The sequence below is a fragment of the Vulpes vulpes genome, unplaced genomic scaffold (assembly GCF_048418805.1).
Source record: "Vulpes vulpes isolate BD-2025 unplaced genomic scaffold, VulVul3 u000000899, whole genome shotgun sequence".
NCBI lineage: Eukaryota > Metazoa > Chordata > Mammalia > Carnivora > Canidae > Vulpes > Vulpes vulpes.
In genome coordinates this window covers 446,938-464,987 of record NW_027325780.1, presented here as the reverse complement: position 1 = coordinate 464,987, position 18,050 = coordinate 446,938, and the positions used below count along the sequence as shown (strand labels likewise).

General features: G+C 42.8%; 1 protein-coding gene across 1 annotated transcript; it reads left to right on the top strand.

Annotated features, from left to right (window-relative positions):
• Positions 1–4,838: 4,838 nt before the first annotated feature.
• Positions 4,839–17,141, top strand: FGF5 (fibroblast growth factor 5). Its single transcript, XM_072745537.1, has 3 exons — positions 4,839–5,432; positions 13,314–13,417; positions 16,995–17,141. Exons 1-3 carry the CDS (start codon positions 5,072–5,074, stop codon positions 17,139–17,141), a joined length of 612 nt encoding a protein of 203 aa, XP_072601638.1. The 5' UTR covers positions 4,839–5,071.
• The last annotated feature ends 909 nt before the right edge of the window (positions 17,142–18,050 follow it).

Sequence of the window (18,050 nt, the reverse complement as noted above, 5' to 3'; positions counted from 1 at the left end):
TGAACACACTTCGTATGGGGAATTAAGACCAGAAGTACCTACATCTTTCCACGTATGCTCAAAATGACCTCTCTAAACATGATTAGATACAGAATGTGCCAGGAACAACCTGTTACAAAGGGCAGAAAGGGCTCTGTTTGGGGAAGGGATGGTGACATGATCTTTAAAAATATACCTATTTTTTTGTACTCATGTATAATAAGTACTAGGAATCACACCCTTCATATCCTATGACTAGTCATAGACTATATAAGAGGCTTCCAGTACTTTCAGAACAGTGATTCCCCTAGAATTGGAAACTGCATGCTAAGGTACCTGGGAGCCTGTACTGCTTTGGGACTCAGTGCGCAGATTTATCAGAAGTGAAAACCAAAATAGTTGCTAGGTTAGTTAAAAAGCACCCAAATTGAGCTTTATCATTGAGGTATATATTTGAGCTTTAATTGAGCTTTGAGTTACTTTTAAAGAAAAGATAACTGATTTCATTGAGTCAATTCAAGTCACAAAAGACCCACTTCTACTGGCAAAAGTTGCTTTGCTTTCTGACTCCACATGAAATAGAGAAAACCAGCTGCCTTTGGCCATTTCCCTCCTCAGAGGGAAGTAAGGGATGCTAGAGACAAAGAAAGAGCTCTATAACCTCAGGACCCGCAGAATTTCTGATCACACACTGCCATGCTGTCTGTGCATTGTCTTTGTTTCCTTCTCACACAGTCTCTCCCCATCCTTCTCAGCCTATTCAGCCTTCTTTCAGCCAGAGGGTATTTGTTATGTAGTTGCTGCCAATTTGGCTGGTGAGAAGTCAGGCCTGGAGGAAATAGAGGGTCCTGGAAAGAACATGGACTTAAGGCCCCAACAGGGTCTACTCCTGACTCCTCCCACAAGACAACTGTGCCTCCATTACAAACTATGGAAGAAGACCTCACTGACGGGTCATCAGGGACCTGGTTAGCAAAAAGTGATCCTGCTACCTGGATACAACCTCTCAGTGTGTGAAGGGGTGGCAGGAATGGAAAGGGAGGGCTGGCCATAGGGTCCTTTAGGGCCAGGTTCAAGCAGCTCACTCAGGAAAACATTCTGAAAACCTCTGGGCTCTTGTGTGCTTGGATCAAACAATGAAAATCAGTTCTTGCTTTCAAGTGTAAGAAACCTCAGACTGGGCAAACCTCACAGAGTGTGAGTACCCCCAAATCCCCCAGAGATTTGGCTCCACTAAGGCTCTCTGAACAAAGCCTGGGCAAGATCTGCTGGTTCAGTAGCAGCCTGGTTTCTAGATTGGAGAGCCTCCCGGGACTCCCAGCAGCCTCCCGCTGGTACTGCCCAGGGTTGCTCACCCTATCCACGACTTACCTCTTTACCTTCCCTCTGTCCCTGCACCACGCACATAGGATGGACCAGGCACTGGCCTTACCTCCTGACCGACGGCTGGCCTCTGCAACCTCTGGCCTCTGTTTACAATCAGGAGAAGGTTGTTAGTAATGAACATCTCCCTTCCGCGAAGGGAAGCTTGGTCACTGACTTTTTTTGGCCCTGACTTCTTTCTCCCTAGACTTTTGGGAGTCCTGTCGCTAGTGACCGGCTCATAGCTGTGTATGCTATGAGCTTCAGTAGCTCATAGCTACTGAAGACATAAGAGAAATTTGCCATCTGGTTTCCCAGACAGAACTAGAAGAGGCCTAGAAAGTAAGCAGGTGCTGGTGTTAGGCGAGGTGAGCCTGAGGCGGTGGGGCCTCCGAAAGTGAGGCGGAGGGATTGAAGAGCTGCGGCAGCGGAGTCTGAGCGGGTGGGGGCAGCGGCAGGTATAGGGGGGGGGGGGGGGGGGGGAGGGAGAGAGAGAGAGAGAGAGAGAGAGAGAGTGTGTGTGTGTGTGTACACGCGTGCTGGAGGGGGGTGGGGTGGGGGCGACGTGATGCACCTGCACTTGGAACCTGGCGCCTGGGTGGCTGGCGGCCACTAATCTGTGGATTCGTTTTCCCGGTTCCTGGTTCCCTGTCGGGTGGCGATGAGTGGAAACTAGCCCTCGAGGACCCTTTGCTTTACCTCGGCAGGTAGCCAGTGGCATGCACCTTCTCCCGGTCCTCGCGTCCTCGCTGGGAGACTGGGGGAATTAAGAACAGCACCGTGCCCTGGCCCTGCGTGGGTGTCAGCCAGCGCCCAGGGACCCTGACCCGGCTCTGGCTCTGCGGAGGCTTGTGGGTGGGCCTCAGGGACGTCTCCAGCCAGGGGCTTTCGATGATCCCAGAAGTAACCAGAGGAAAAGTGGTTCGCACTCTCTGAGTGGAGTTTAGGGGAGTAAAGAGCCTGGGGTAGCCCACACGTGGAAAGGAGAATTTTTCGGGCCGCACGTCTGCGGTGAACAGAGGCTCAGCGGGGTCGGCTGCTTGGTGGGTGGGACAAGGCTCGGGGCAGGGCGGGCGCCGCCGCGGAGCACAGGGCGGTCCCAGCCTCTGCTAAGCTGCGGTGCGAGGGGGCTTGCAGGCTTCGCCGGCGAACCCCGTGAGGTGTTGTCTTCTTTCACTGTTCAGCTTCTGCAGGTCTTTTTTTTTTTTTTTTTTTTTTAATAACCAAACACATGTTTAACTCTCCTTACAGATTTTAAAAGTTTAGTGGGCTCCACCCTGCTTGCTTGCGCACACCAGGAGGATTCGGTTCCAAGCAGGCACTACTCACTACCCTCCAACCCCTCCTCTGCCCCAGTATCCAAGAGAGTTGAAAAGGAACCTAGGGTCTGGGTTCCAACCCAATCACTGCCGGCAAGAGCTGGTCACTTCTCTTGTCTTAGCGAACACAGGGCTCTTCCTAAAATCTTCCCCTCGGATCCCAGAGGAAGTCTAAGTGCACCTCACCAGCCTCCAGGATGAGGTGGACTAAAGCCCAGGCTGATATTTTGGCCTTCCTAGGTCATCTCTAGACAAAAGTATGGTCCTCTCCTGGACTCTTGCAGCTGAAGAGAGGGACACAAAAAACGGTTGTTTCAAAGGGGGTGTGACTTGAAAAGCTGAAGACAAGAGGCCAAATCTCAGCCTCCAGAAGCTTAGCCAAGTGGTCTTCAGCTTCCCAGGTTTGGGGAAGAGGCTGAGGCTGGAAGTACTTCTGCTCTTTCAGCGGACTCCTGAGGGAGAGAAATAAACAACCGGATTTGTTTGGAAAATCTTTGCCCCCTGAGGCATGGGATAGACTGTGTGACAGGAAAGGGAACTTAGTAATGGCATCCAGTGGCACCTACCTATGGGCCTTTAACTCTGACAGCTTTGTCACAGAACCAAGGGCATCACCTGCAGAAGCCACAGTGCCCAGGTCAGCATCCCACAGTCATTCACTCAGGAAAGAGACTTCAGGCAAGCCTACTGTTTTGAGGGACTGCTGTCTGTTCTCAAATATCCACTTTCAGGATTGCCTTGTAAGGCTCTGCTTGCCCGCACTAGCTAAAGCCAGAAGTCTAGAGTAGAAAGAGAAGGGGTGTTCAGTCCAGGACAGCATCTTACATGGTGTATTAGGGGCATGTGCCCAAGCTATGCACATCCATGTGTGATATGACCTTTCTTCCCCACAGTGGCTTCACTGGACTGTACAGGTGATTTTCTGTTTTACAGCTGCTTTGATGTTAGATATTGTAGTCATGGAATATTTCCAATCCTGATAAATCTAAATGCCTCTTATAAGCTTTTCATTAGTGAGATAGGAACCCTTAAATGGGAATTCAATAATGGATAAAGCTACATCTTAACATCAACTTCAGCTTATGTGAATTGACCTTATAGGTCACTGTTACAGTCTTTTCATTAAAATGACCAATGAATAATGTATCAGAGTGCAGTTTAAAGCTCCGAATATGTTTTCAGACAAATATTCCAAGAATGCAAGTCAGGTATATTTCCCAGATAATTGACAGTAGAGGCACTGCATACACGGAAATTCTCGGGTTCTCAGGTTTCCTGAAACCCGGCGCGCGCATCATTAATCATTCATTGGGGTCGGCCCTTCCGTCAACTGCAGCTCCGAGTCGGCCTGAGCGAGCCCTCAGCTAATCCTTCCTGCCAAGGGGGTCCTGGGGGGAGACAGGACAACTGGACGGTCACCCCGCGTGCTGGTGCCCAGACCGGCCTCTCCCGCCCGGCTCCCGAGCGCGCCGGGAGGGCGCGAACAGCCTCCCGGACGCAGACCGAAAGCTTCCCGTAAGGAAAAACAAATTGGGCAAAATGTTTAGCACAACCCGGAGTTTCCAATAGGAAAGTAGCTCGAATCGTGGCCTAAAGACTCAAAGTGGCTCCCCAAATGCCGAATAACCCCGTTCCTTGCTGTTGAATAAATCAGAGACCAGCAGCAACAGCAGCCTCCTCCTGCCGCGCCGCACTACAGGCTTCCCCAGTTGGACTGCGAGTCCGGCGGGGGGGGGGGGTCCCGGGGTCCCCGCTGCACGCACTCTGGAGCGCTGGGAGTCCCCCAGCCCGACTTCTTCCCGAGGGGTTCCCGGGTAGGGGTTGTGCTTGCGGTGCTGCTCGGCGACCTTGGGTCCTGGGTGGGCGAGGTGGGCGAGGACGCGAACTCACTTCCACGTTTGGACCCCCCCCCCCCCGCCCGCTCCGGCTGCTGCTCCCCGCGGATTCGTGGCTCGAGCGGAGCCGAACGCCGCGCAGCCTTGGCTCTAGCGGGAGCGCGGCTGTGCGGCGCGGGAGGGCTGCCGGGGTGCGTGGCCCGGTCTGCGCGTGCCCAGCGTCGGGGTGCAGCTCGCGCCCTCCCGGCCTCTCCTCCCACTCGCCCTCTCGCATCCCCTCCCTCCTCCACACCCCCGCCCCCGGGACCGCCGGGCTCCCCCCGGCACCGGCCGGAGTACACAAAGCGGCGGGTGAGGGGAAGCTCCGCGGGCGTGCACCAAGCAGTGAGATCACCCGCGTTATAAATACCGGGTCCCAGCGCCGGAGCGTCCGAGCGGCCTCCCTCCCCCACCCCCCGAGGCTATGTCCACCCGGTGCGGCGAGGGGGGCAGCGCCAGAGGCACGCAGCCGCGCGGGGGCTGCCGAGCCCAGAGCCAGCCCTACAAGATGCACTTAGAAACCCCGCGGCTGGAAGAATGAGCTTGTCCTTCCTCCTCCTCCTCTTCCTCAGCCACCTAATCCTCAGCGCCTGGGCTCACGGGGAGAAGCACCTCGCCCCCAAAGGGCAACCCGGACCCGCTGCCACCGGTCGGAACCCGGGCGGCGCCGGCGGCAGCAGGGCCAGCAGGGGCACGACGTCTTCCTCCTCTTCCTCCGTCTCCGCCCCCCGCGGGGCTTCGCCGGGCCACCGAGGAAGCGGCTTGGAGCAGGGCAGTTTCCAGTGGAGCCCCTCGGGGCGGCGGACCGGCAGCCTGTACTGCAGAGTGGGCATCGGCTTCCATCTGCAGATCTACCCGGATGGCAAAGTCAATGGCTCCCACGAAGCCAATCTGTTAAGTAAGTTGCTCGCGCTCCCGGCAGAGCGCGTCCTAAGCGGACGGGGGGATTCAGGAAGGACCGCGGGGCTCCCCGGGCCGCGGAGCAGCTTCCGGGACCGTGGCCGCGGGCCCCGGCGGGCGCTCGAAACTGCGGGCGGGCCGGGGAGCTGCGCTCCACCGCGCGCACACGCGCAGCCCCCCGCGGGCGAGGCACGGCGACTCCGGACGTGCAGGCTGCCAGGGCCGGTGCACAGGACGGGCGCCTCGCTGCCAGGTCGCCGGGGCCCCAGCGAGGGGCCTGCAGCCTGTCTGTGTCTGGAGCAAAGAAACAAAAATCTTTCTGCCTCTGTGGTTTCTGCGCATCTCCTGCTTCTGTTTACTGAGACTGGCATTTTTTCTTGAGGCATCAAAGGGCATCCCTTCTCCTTGTCCATAACTGAACAGTTATTTTTTTAGAAGAATCAAGTCTCACATGCTGCCCCCCCAAAGGCCACCAGAAACCCCAAAGTAATATATATTATACATATATTTATCCGTGTTTATGTCTATTGCATATACATATTTGCACGTCATATACATATAGAACATGTGTGTATGTTCGAGGGGAGACCAGGAAGGCAGTGATCTGGAAAACCGGACACGTTCAGGGAGGGATACGTGATGGACGTCGGGATGATTGATTTCCGAGCTGGGTTTAGCAACGTGTAGCATGTTGAGACCATGACAACACCTACCTCGTTAGGAAGTGGGGACCAGCCTTTGGTCCCCAAGGACAATCAAGGAAAAGTTCTTTATTTTGGGAGGAACTCAGAGGAGGTTCAGTTCCCTCCAGGTGTATTGTGTACGGTTGTTGTTTTTTTTTTATGCTAAGTTTTAAATATTCTTTCGGAGCTTTCTCTTTAGCTCTCTCTCTTCTCCCCCTCTTCCCGGGCCCTCTTTCCTTCCGCCCCTCTGCTTAGTCTTCCAGCCCATCACGCCGCCCCTCTGATTCCTCTCACTGCCTCTGGGCAGCTGAGGGGGGAGACGATTTGGGGGCGCGTGCGGCCCTGGGGCGGCCGTGGAGGCTTTCCCTCGGTAGGGCCAGATCGCTCATCCAGCAGGGGCTGACGGACAGACAGACAGACAGACAGACCTCCAGCCGGGGCTGCGAGGTGGCCCGGAAGAGCGGGGACGAGGCCGGGAGGTTGCGCGGCGGCGTCGGGTCACCTGGCCGCGGCGGGTCAGCCCGGGAGCTCCCAGGCGCACCTGACTGGCCTCGCTTCAGACCCACCCCACGGGCCGCCGAGCGTTCGCTGCCCCACGCTGGGGAGGAGCGCGGGCGCCGCGGCGGGGCTGGAGGCGCGCGCGTCGTGGGGCGGCGGCGGCGGGCGGGCCCCTGCGGGGTGCGGGAGGCGGCCGGGGACAGGAGCCGGTGCGCGCCGCCCCCGCCTCCCTGCCTCCGCCCGGCCTCGGAGCCGCGCCGCTCGGCCGCAGCGCAGCCTGCCTGGAGCCCCAACCCAGAGCGCGGCCCGGGGCCCCAGCGAGTCCCGGCCCCCCGCGCCGCCCCGCCCCGAGGAGCCTCCCTCTACGGCCGAAGGTTCATTTCCCTCTTTTCAAACAGCTCGGGCGCCGCCTTTGGTGTTGAAGGGCAAAGCCTGTTAGGGTGAAGAGGAGTTTGCTGAGATTTCAGGGCAGCGAGGCACAGTCACTTCAGTGTTTCCATTTGCCTTTCTCATCCCCCCCCCCCCAACCTCTTTACTCCATCAGACACCAGAGCTCATTCCCCACTTCTTGTGATCTTTCCACCTTTCTTTTACAGGAGGACTTTTTCTGTGCTGTTCTTGTAGTTTATCCAGGTAATCAGCACCAACACAAGATAACTTCTGTGTTCCCAAGGGAGGACCCAAAGTTAGAATGCAAAAGCCGCAGGTTGGATCTCTGGGTAAGGGCGGGGGTGGGGTGGGGGTGGGGGATAAAAGAATGTATCTAGGGTGGGTTTAGGTATACTGGGGATCTCGGAACACCAGACTCATTCCCAAGATACTCACCTTCTTCTCTTAGAAAAGACAAAGATTTCTGCAGCTTAGGCCTTGCCATAGAGGGAAGTTATAGAAAAGCATAGGAAGGAAAATGAGAACAGATCAACAAAGAATACATTCAGCTAAAGGAGGCATTGACCAATATCTGCTATTTGCAAGGTATACTTTATTTTAAAATCCACTTCGAAAGATACCCAGAAAAGAATAGGGATGTTTACTAAACAGCATCTAAATAAAACCTCCTTAACTGTCCCCAGTTCATTCCAGTTTAGAATAGCCTTTCAGAGTTTAGTTTGTGTCTTTCATATGGCTGGCCATCATTCACTCATTCATTCATGCATCCATAGCAGGCTACCTTCATCATCATCAAGCTTGACATTTTGATTACTTTTGAGAGTTGGAGGATTTCTTAGTTTGTTTTGCCTTCCATAGATTTTTCTCACAGAGGAAACCATAGCTTAAGTATTTAAATTATGGTGATTTTCTGCTTTGTGATGTCTGGAGTGTCCAATACTACTAACTACGATTTCATTACCATGGATGGATAAAGAATTTATGAAATATGTCATGTTTAGTGGGAAAGCATGTAATTTGGAAATTTAAAATAAGTTTCTGCCCTAAATAGCTGTGAAAGAGAAACAGAAGCCTGCTAATTGTTGGGTGGTCATATAACTCTTTGAAAGCAGCACTTGACAGTTTCCCAACACATACATAAACTAAGGCATTGGTCATGGGCTGTTGGTTAGACATGGGCTGTTGGTTAGAGGACAGAAGGAAACATTTGCTGTTTAAGTCTCACAAGAGATGCTGAAAGCTGGGACCAAAGAGGACCATAGAGGATACACCAAAAGTTTTACCTTATCATCTCATTTTACTTTCTATGAGTTAGCAGTAATAGAAAACTTACATCTCTTTGGGCTCAGCATGCTACTTCCGAAAAGAATAAAAACTTTGCATCAAACTGCCTTCTAACAGGTTCTTTTAAACTCAGTAATTTTCTATAATGTTTGTCAGAAGATACACACACACACTCATATGTTTCAGAACTATCATTTGACATTAAAATTTCTGCAAACTGTGAATATTTTCTAAGTTTCGCCATCAGAAGCACACCCTGGTCACAGATTTCGAAACACAATTTATTTAGTTAAGGCATACCACGTAATGTGTCCTTCTCTTCTCTTATACAGTAGTTATCCCAAGTTTTGGAGACAGGAAAGATAGTCAAGCTCATTGCAGATACACTCGTATTATGAAAAAATACTACTGAAAGATGAAGAAAAATGGACAAGATGGATAATAAAATCCAATTATTAAATCGAAACAAAGATTTTAATTTATATGCTTTCATGTTTAGTTTCAAAGCTTCTGTTGACTTATGTGGAGCCACTGATGAATAGGAAGTCAAGTAATTATCAGTTCAGAGAACAGAAGTTGAAGCTATGGCTACACAAGTCAAAGTGTTCACATAAAATATTAAAATTCTGACCATATATTCTGACTAAACTGAACCCTCAATTTTACCAGTTTTTATTTTTATTTATTTATTTTTAAGATTTTGTTTATTTATTCATGAGAGGCACAGATAGAGAGGCAGAGACACAGGCAGAGGGAGAAGCAGGCTCCATGCAGGGAGCCCGATGTGGGACTCGATCCCGGGTCTCCAGGATCAGGCCCTGGGCTGAAGGCAGTGCTAAACCGCTAAGCCACCCAGGGATCCCAATTTTACCAAGTTTTAAAAATCAAAATTCACTATCAATGTTGATGTCATGTAAATTCAACCTTTATATAGTCCCCCATGCCTAGCTAAACCAGGATCTGTAACTGAATAGAAAACATCAAATGGAAGATTTCTGTTACTAATTTAATCACTGAAAACTGCTAAACTGGATATTTCAAGACTCGGATTTGATAAAGATGCAGCATATCTGTTGCTGTGTGAATGCTAGTAGAGAAATTTCAGTTTTAAATTATTTTTCTTTGAGGATTTTCAGATGAGCTGATGACAGCTTCTGATTACCTGGGATATCTGTTATCATGTTATTCACTGAAAAAAGGGGGTTGTACCTATATGATTTTATCGACCATCATTAATAGAATCTTGTATTAAAAAATATGGAAAGGACTAAGGTAAACACCTAGACATATATTTTCTTACTGAAAAACACTTACTTTGTAATGCATGCCTATGCTTGTAAGTAGGTGGATTAAACAACGTGTGTATAAATTCTTGCCTCCTTCAATCTAGATGTCAACCCCCAAATTCTACCAAGAGAAAATAGCTCTTTCTCTTAAGCGCTGCTTTTTTCTTTTGATCCTCTTACAGGTTAACACCCTAGGAAAGATAACACATTGTCACTAGCACTGTAATAGGAAACAATTACACTGATCCTCTCCCCATGCCCCATCCCCCAAGCAAGAGAGGGCCAAAACTGCATAGGGTGTCCTGAAAGAGAAAAGAGAGGTAGTGAGAAGGTCAAAGAAAACAATCCAGTTTAGCAAATATTCATTGACTATCTGTCTGATCTGTGAGATACACTTTGGCCTTCCACAATTTTGCTTAGGAATACCATCTTGGCATCCATAATGTGAATTGTGAATTCTCATAAGGTTTATTATTACTGATTCTAATGAGAGTCAGGAAATTATTGAAATTGAGAAAAATTTAGTTTTACGGAAATGTTTTCTGGGATTTATGTATTTGTGATTTAATGCATGTGGATATAAGATACTGTATAGAATTCTTTAGTGAGTTACTGAGATTTGGCATGGTAAAATCAATAACTGCGTGATGTCTTGGAAGTGCGGTCAGGAGGTTGAATTGTAGGGCTTGCAGAATCTGCTCCAACATTCTAGTAAAAAAGACACTGTGAAATTACCGTTGAAATTACTTTGGAAATTACGATCTTAATACCGTTCTCAATATTACATCATAATTACATGATTTAGAAGATCATAGCAAAATTGCCTATGTAAAAAATAATTATTTCATCTGATCTCATCTTTATCTTTCCTGCATCCCTCATGATTTTAAATAGAATAATATATGTAAAAGCATGTTTTTAAGTTTTCACTTAAATATAATTTTTATTTCATTTTTTAAAGAGATTTAATTTATTTATTTGTTCATGAGAGACACACACACACAGAGAGAGAGAGAGAGAGAGAGAGAGAGGCAGAGACATAGGCAGAGGGAGAAGCAGGCTCCATGCAGGGAGCCGGATGGGGGACTTGATCCCGGGTCTCCAGGACCACACCCCGGGCCGAAGGCAGTGCTAAACCACTGAACCACCCAGGGATCCCCTAATTTTTAAAAATTATAAAATCCATTAATTCCCAGGCAATATATCATTTTTATGCTGGAACTTGCAAGAAAAGAAACCAAGCAGTGTATGATAAAATAATAACACTTTACATGTATGATTTCCTCTTCATATAATTTGTTATGATGCAAATTTTACGTAGCATATACACACAGAATGTATATACAGTGTGCTAGCAAACAAGTGACTCAAAATGTGTTTTTAAAAATAGCATATGTTACTTCTCAGAAGCTATAGTTTACATGGCCAAAGTGGTGCTCCCATTGAACAAATATTTATATTTGTAAGGGACTTTGTCTTGACCTCTCAAATGTTAACCTGTAAAAAGATATATTTAATTAGAATTTTATCTTTTATGCTACCGTGTATTTTTTCACTTACACGTGTGTACAGGTTTGCGTTTGCCAAACCAAGTAATTTTCCAAAGAATGGAATAAAAACTCTCTAGCAATGTAGAATCATGAGTAAGTTGGGGGAAAACATACAACCAACTTTTCTTTTTTACCAATTCCATATTGTCCCTTTTGTGTTTCTCTTATTCCACACATAGACAATTTCTCATATTTCTGTGTCTCGTTTTTTAACACGTTTACACAGCATTCATAATCACGTCCCCCATCTTCCAAATATCTAAAATCATTAATGCTGTTTTAATATCATACTGTAATTGTGATAGAAATATAACTTTGTATCATGTTCTATTTATGCTTTATTAATAACATGATCACAGCATCGTGATATACACATCGTTTATTGTATCTAACTTTACAAAGCATTCTGTGTGCTTTGTCACTATTTGATAAAATGATAATGCTTCTAAATCCTTGGGTATGCATCACACACCCAAATAATTTGTACATCCAAATATATTGAAAAGAGCATTTTGAAAACATTTTGAGGAAATGTTTCTTTCAGAGTTTCTTCTTAAAAGCAAGAGTAGTTCCTTTCTAATAGTTTTTTTTTGGGTTTTTTGTTTTATTTTCAAGAAGCATACACTAATAAAGTGGTAGTGGCAGTTTCCTTGAAATGTGTTTTATCTACTCTGGACTAAATAACTTCTAACAAAGACAATAGTTCTTCAGCTACCCCTTCCCCCCACGAACTTCCTGACAAAGTGTTTAAGAAATCAGGTTGAATAAGCAGCAGTATTTGCTATGATTATAGGTACTAGCTCACATTGTACAAAAAAGTGCTTAATAAAAATATTCATATATAAATATTTATATATATCATATACATGTGTATCCACAGAACTACTTTTTTGTCAACTGAATAATTTTATATGTACTTCAAATACTGCAGGGTGAGGTTACTATTTTAAAAAATTCTGGTAAATTTCTCTATTCAACAGAATACTGTTGAGATATCCTACTTAGTATATGTATTCAGAATATTGTATATTGAAAGGTTGAGATTTACTTCCCTTCTTCCATCCTTTCTTCTTTCCTTCCTTTCTTCCTAAGATAAGTCTCTTTTTAGCTTTAGTAAAGTACATTATTTTGTTCTCTCCCCCCCCCACATACCTCATGAACTGTGGTGTGTGATTCTCCTGACGCAGTTGATGGACTTTCAAATTATTATAGGAGACAGAGGATATTGATTTGATAATGCTAACTATGAAATACTAAATATAAGCAATAATGTAATGAAATTTATTATTATTATTATTATTATTATTATTATTATTATTTTGGCCAGGAAAGCCATTTAAAATGCAAGATGCCTCAAAGCATAATGCGTTAAATGCTCATTGAGCCAATAATCCAAAATTATTTATAATGCTTTCAACATCTTTTTATGTGTAATCTTTAAATGAACTACTCATTGAATGATTGAATATGGTGTATATTGATTTGTACTTGGGTAGGTATTATAATTTGGAAAGAGGGATTTATTTCATGTAAATAAATAAAGAATGAATTTGTCTCTGGCTTTCAATGGTTTATACTAGTCTTGGGTCAGACTTTATGAGCTTTAATATTAAAAGCAGTGTATTATCTCTGATAGAAAACAATGGATGAGAATTATTTTGAAAAGTATTTAAAGAAATTCTTTTAGATTCCTTTACAACTTGAAAAAATTCTATGGTTAAATATTGTTGGGACACCTTGGTGGCTCAGTGGTTGAGCATCTGCCTTCAGCTTAGGTCGTGATCCCAGGGTCCTGGGATCGAGTTCCGCATCAAGCTCCCTGCAGGGAGCCTGCTTCTCCCTCTGCCTATATTTCTGCCTCTCTCTCAGTATCTCTCATGAATAAATACATAAAATCTTTTAAAACATTGTTTACTAAAAGTGACATCACTTGTAACAAAAAAGGATTACTAATGAATCCGAACTAAATTTTTGAATTTTAAAATTTGTTATTTTAAGTGAACACTTGTGTTCTAGGTTTTCTTTTTTTTACCTTAATGAAGGTCATGAAAAATAAGGATGTTAAATACTATGGTTTTTTTTTTTTTAAATCACAGCTATAAAGAATGAAAAGAATCTATGTAGAAATTTAATTCACCATGATTTATAGAGGAGTCTGTGTTTTATTTTGGGATTTCTGTCATCCTAGGTATTTTGGAAATATTTGCTGTGTCTCAGGGGATTGTAGGAATACGAGGAGTTTTCAGCAACAAATTTTTAGCGATGTCAAAAAAAGGAAAACTCCATGCAAGTGTAAGTAGAACCACTTTCTATTTGTTAAAGGTGTTATGGAGATTTTACATTTGTAGAATGGAATGAAATGATTTTCCACATTGTTAGATGAACAATTGGCTCAGAGGACTTAATGATTTCTTGGGTTTTTAAAAATTATGTGTACACTTAACCAAATTAATTATACATGTTTTTATAAGTAATCATATTCATATTTCATTTACTTGAAAAAATAATACAGAGTCCACAAAAAACTTAAGAATAAATGATTCTGAAAATAGCACTCTCAAAGTGATCGCCATTATTTATTTCTTAAAATTGGTCCAACTGAGGGAAATATTATGAGAATACTAATAACACTACATAACAATTAAAATGTGCATTTTTCTCATTATTGTGCATATTTAGTAGATCAGGTTCTTGTTCAATTTTACAAGCGATTCATGATTTCAAAAATTAGGTGTAAGTAATATATTTTCACAACAATAAGTATGGAGAGAAACCAATAATGAGAAGATTTTGATCTTTCTTAGGGAAATTCAATTTATCCATTTGAAGACTCATTTTGTATTTTTGTTGCATCAAAAACGATACTTCTTAAAATTATGAAGACAATTTTGCACTCAAAAATTTCATCAAGCTATTTTACATTTTAAATCAATTTACAAACTACAGATTTATATTTTTGTCTGAACATGCTCATTAGTTGAGAAGCATTAAAACATTTGAAAGATAATAAACTATGTCAGATTAGTTTTGCTACTCACAGATATGATTTACAGATTTGATTTAGTACATATGCCCAGCACTTAAAAAGTGATTTATGCTTTTTCTGTAGTGTACTAAGATTTGTCACATTACATCATTTTTTCAAGCAATTATTATTTAACTCTTATTCTCTTTGATTTTTACTAAATGAATTGGAGAAATAATCACTTTTCTGGTTTTTGAAGTATATAGGAACTTTTAATTAAGAGTGTAATCAGTTGAAACTTACTATTTATGATTTTTACTTACAGATCTTTAAAAAAATTCATTGAGAATTTCACTTGCTTCAGTGTGTAAGAATTTGTTTTCCTTTTTCTAGCATTCAATTTCTCTTTTTCTAAAGGTGACTTGTCAATATCTCATGGAGGGGGTAGCAGAATTCAAGCTATTTCTATAATTATATGAGGACTAAATTAGATAAAACTTTAAAACTTTTAAAACAGTATTTGGTACATTGTAAGCGCTCGATATATACTATCTATTATTTGGTAATCTAAATATAATAGATACTAAAATCTCAGTTGAATGAGATAAATGAGGAACCGTTGCTAACCTCTTTAATCACCAATCAAAAGAATTATAAACAGATTTACCTGCTTTATCTTCTGAGGTGGTTATTGTAATTCAGCAAGCTATAATATTGTTTTCATAAGGTAATCACTCCTCAATTATTTATTTATTTTAAGGGGCAAAGTTCTGCATCACTGTGCAAAAGTAGGACATGCCATTTTATTAAAAAAATTTTGATTTTAAAAAATCAGCATGCAAAATAGAAGACAATGATCAAACACATCTAAACACAATCGCTTTTCCACAGCCTACTTTAAGGTTGTAAAAAATTGAAACACTTTCAGAACCTAAGCATCATCATAAAGTGCAGTGCACTGTAAAGAAACTCTTTTATTGGTTTGTTTTGGGTGAGTACCTTAACTTTTAAATTGTTCTGATTTATGCTCTAGTACATGCAGAAAATAGACTAAACTTGAGCCATCTTAAGGATAATTGCTACACTACTCAAAGTATTACAAATGGATGCCAATTAGAAAGGTCACACCGAGAGGTGAGGATACATGATTCCCCTGTCAAATGCAAGTAACAAATTTTCAGAAATTTGACCCAAATGTTTAAGGATGGCTGGCTGAAATAAGGCAGATAATGCAAAAACAGCATCTGTTATTCTTACTCATCTTGGCAGCCTAAAGTTATTTCATGGAATAATGACTTTTAAACAGTACAAAGCAAGTCTTGCTCTTGTCACTCACTGAAGCTCTTTGATATAAAAGTCATTCTAATGACTTTGAGCTGAATTGTAGATAAAAAGTAAAGCCCTACAATTATGTGGATTCTTTTTAAATCAATTGTCCAAGACCACTTTCTCCTATCTGAGCTTTTATTAGCACTTTTCTTTAGATGGAAACCTAATTAAATTATGAAGTGATTTATTTTTAATAAAGTTTAATTTAGAAATAGTATTAATCCTAGCAATTATCAGTTTTATGCCCAGATGGTTTCTTTCTTGTTTTCTTCTAGTTAAACACATTGAAAAATTGTTCTTGTAACTTTAGATATAATTATTTGATTTAGTTTTGATCTTCACTAAATTGCATTGTCACTTAAAAGGCTGAAAACCTTTATATTCTTAGGATTAAATGTGTAATCCATGAGCTGCTTTAAATTAATAAATTAATATATGCAGAGGCTTTTAAAGAGTACTTTATAATCATTTTGCTGTATATACAAGCATATATATATACATATATATATATACACAAATCATGTTGTACATCTGAAGCTTACACAGTGTTATATGCCAACTATATCTTAACAAAACTGGAAATATTTGAAATTAATAGAGTTTATTTATGAAGGTAAATAGGGTTTTATTTATAAAAGTAATTATGAACCAGAATTCTGGGGAAAGTAATTCCCACAGTATATTGAAGAATATTAATGGATAATTGTAGATTTTCAACTCGGTTTTTATAGTAATGATTAGAATACTAAAACTTAGTTGCTAGGCACAGACAATGTATTTGCACAGTTCTTTAAAAGCTCTTTTACTCACATTATCTCATTACATGATTAGGTGAGGAAAGAGTCTTAGATATGTTAACTCATTTCCCAAGTTAACACAGTTAACAAGTGACTGAACCAGAACCATCCTTTTAAATTTCTCTTTCTCTGTAAATGCTATAATGCTTTTTAGGGAAAAGCTAGTTGAAAGAAGATACTAAGTTTTGTTTGGAACCAGTTACATTGTTTTCTAGGAATTAATAATCACATAGTCTAATAATATTTTCATACTACATGCTAAAGAATAAATATTGTGGTATGTCCTTACAGTATTTTTCTTGTGATGTGGACCCCCTTACCCAAGCTCTGTTGGGACTCTTTTTTTCCTATGTATTTCTGTGTCTCTAGTATTTGACTTTAAAGTCAAGAAGAAGAGAAGCAGAGGGATTTGTTTGCCACAGAATTTATCACAGACTTTTACACATTGGTCATTCAATATGATGATATGTTGCATAGGGAACACCTTTCAAGATGAACTTTCAAAGCAGAAGAGAGCTCTGTTTTGTTCACTGAGATTTTTCATTTAGAAAATGCTTCATTATTCGCAGACGCAAAGATCGTGGATAGAAATAAGAGTCCAGAATGATTACACTTAGGCAACATTCGTGCTGATTTCTTTCTGTTAATTCAGTAAGAGAAATTGTATTAGAACTTCATCTCTGTGTGTGCTTCTTCCGGCACTCATTCAGCCTACAAACTCTAGCAACCCACATGCAGCTCTCCTTACAGTCTTTACCAATATCCTCCAAATATACAGGGCAGCCAGATTCCTACCATACAGGTTTTTTCAGCATTCTTTATGAGGAAGAAGGTGTCTGGTCTTCTCAAGATGTACTGGGAATCAATGAGAGTGGGAGTAGATGCCTCCCTAATTGCTGTGAGGGTTCGTCAGAGCCTTCGCTGAGAAGCCTACACTCTCCTTCTCAATTTTCTAGGCTGAGGTACTTGTGGAAATGAGCTTACTTCTCTTTGTCACTGTCTCTCTGCCCGCTTGTCTGTTCCTGTTCCTTCCTCACCCTGTTCCTGCTCTCTCCTCAGGTTTGTTTTATCTATCAAAATCCCCCTAGAAAGCCTTTCTGGATTTATCTGAGATAGGTTCAGATATAGGAGTGAGAGACCTTGAGTGTAGTGGTTATGAACACAGATTGTGTCAATCTAGTTAAATTAAACCTAGTCATTTTACTTAATCTTTCTCTTCCTTGGTTTTATCAACTATAAAAATAAGGAAAACTAAAGGAGCAATCTATTGTGATAATTGAGTGGTTTATTTTTTTTAATTAATTTATTTATTTATGATAGACATAGAGAGAGAGAGGCAGAGACACTGAAGGAGGGAGAAGCAGGCTCCATGCAGGAGCCTGACGTGGGACTCGATCCTAGGTCTCCAGGATCAGGCCCTGGGCTGCAGGCGGCGCTAAACCACTGTGCCACTGGGGCTGCCCAGTTGAGTGGTTTAAATGAGATAATACATATAAAACACTCAGCATAGTGCCTGGAAAGTATTCAGCATTTCATTTTAAAAAGATCTTCCTTAATTTGCTCTCAGGCAGCTGTATAATGATCCAGTCTCTCTCAGAACAAGACTTTGTGATTTGGGGGTTGGACAGCTGTGACCCCTCAGATATTTAGACCAGCCCCAAATCCTTTTTTATCATTGACCTTTTTTTTCTGTAGGTCCAAATTTTTTGTGCCTACGAAATCCCTTATCTCCAGAGTTTTCCTTTTTTTTTCAAGGAACCTAATTTGAAAGCAAAATTCCCAGGCGCAAACTCTTAAAGAGGCAAAGATTTCTTCGATCATAATCTCATAATTC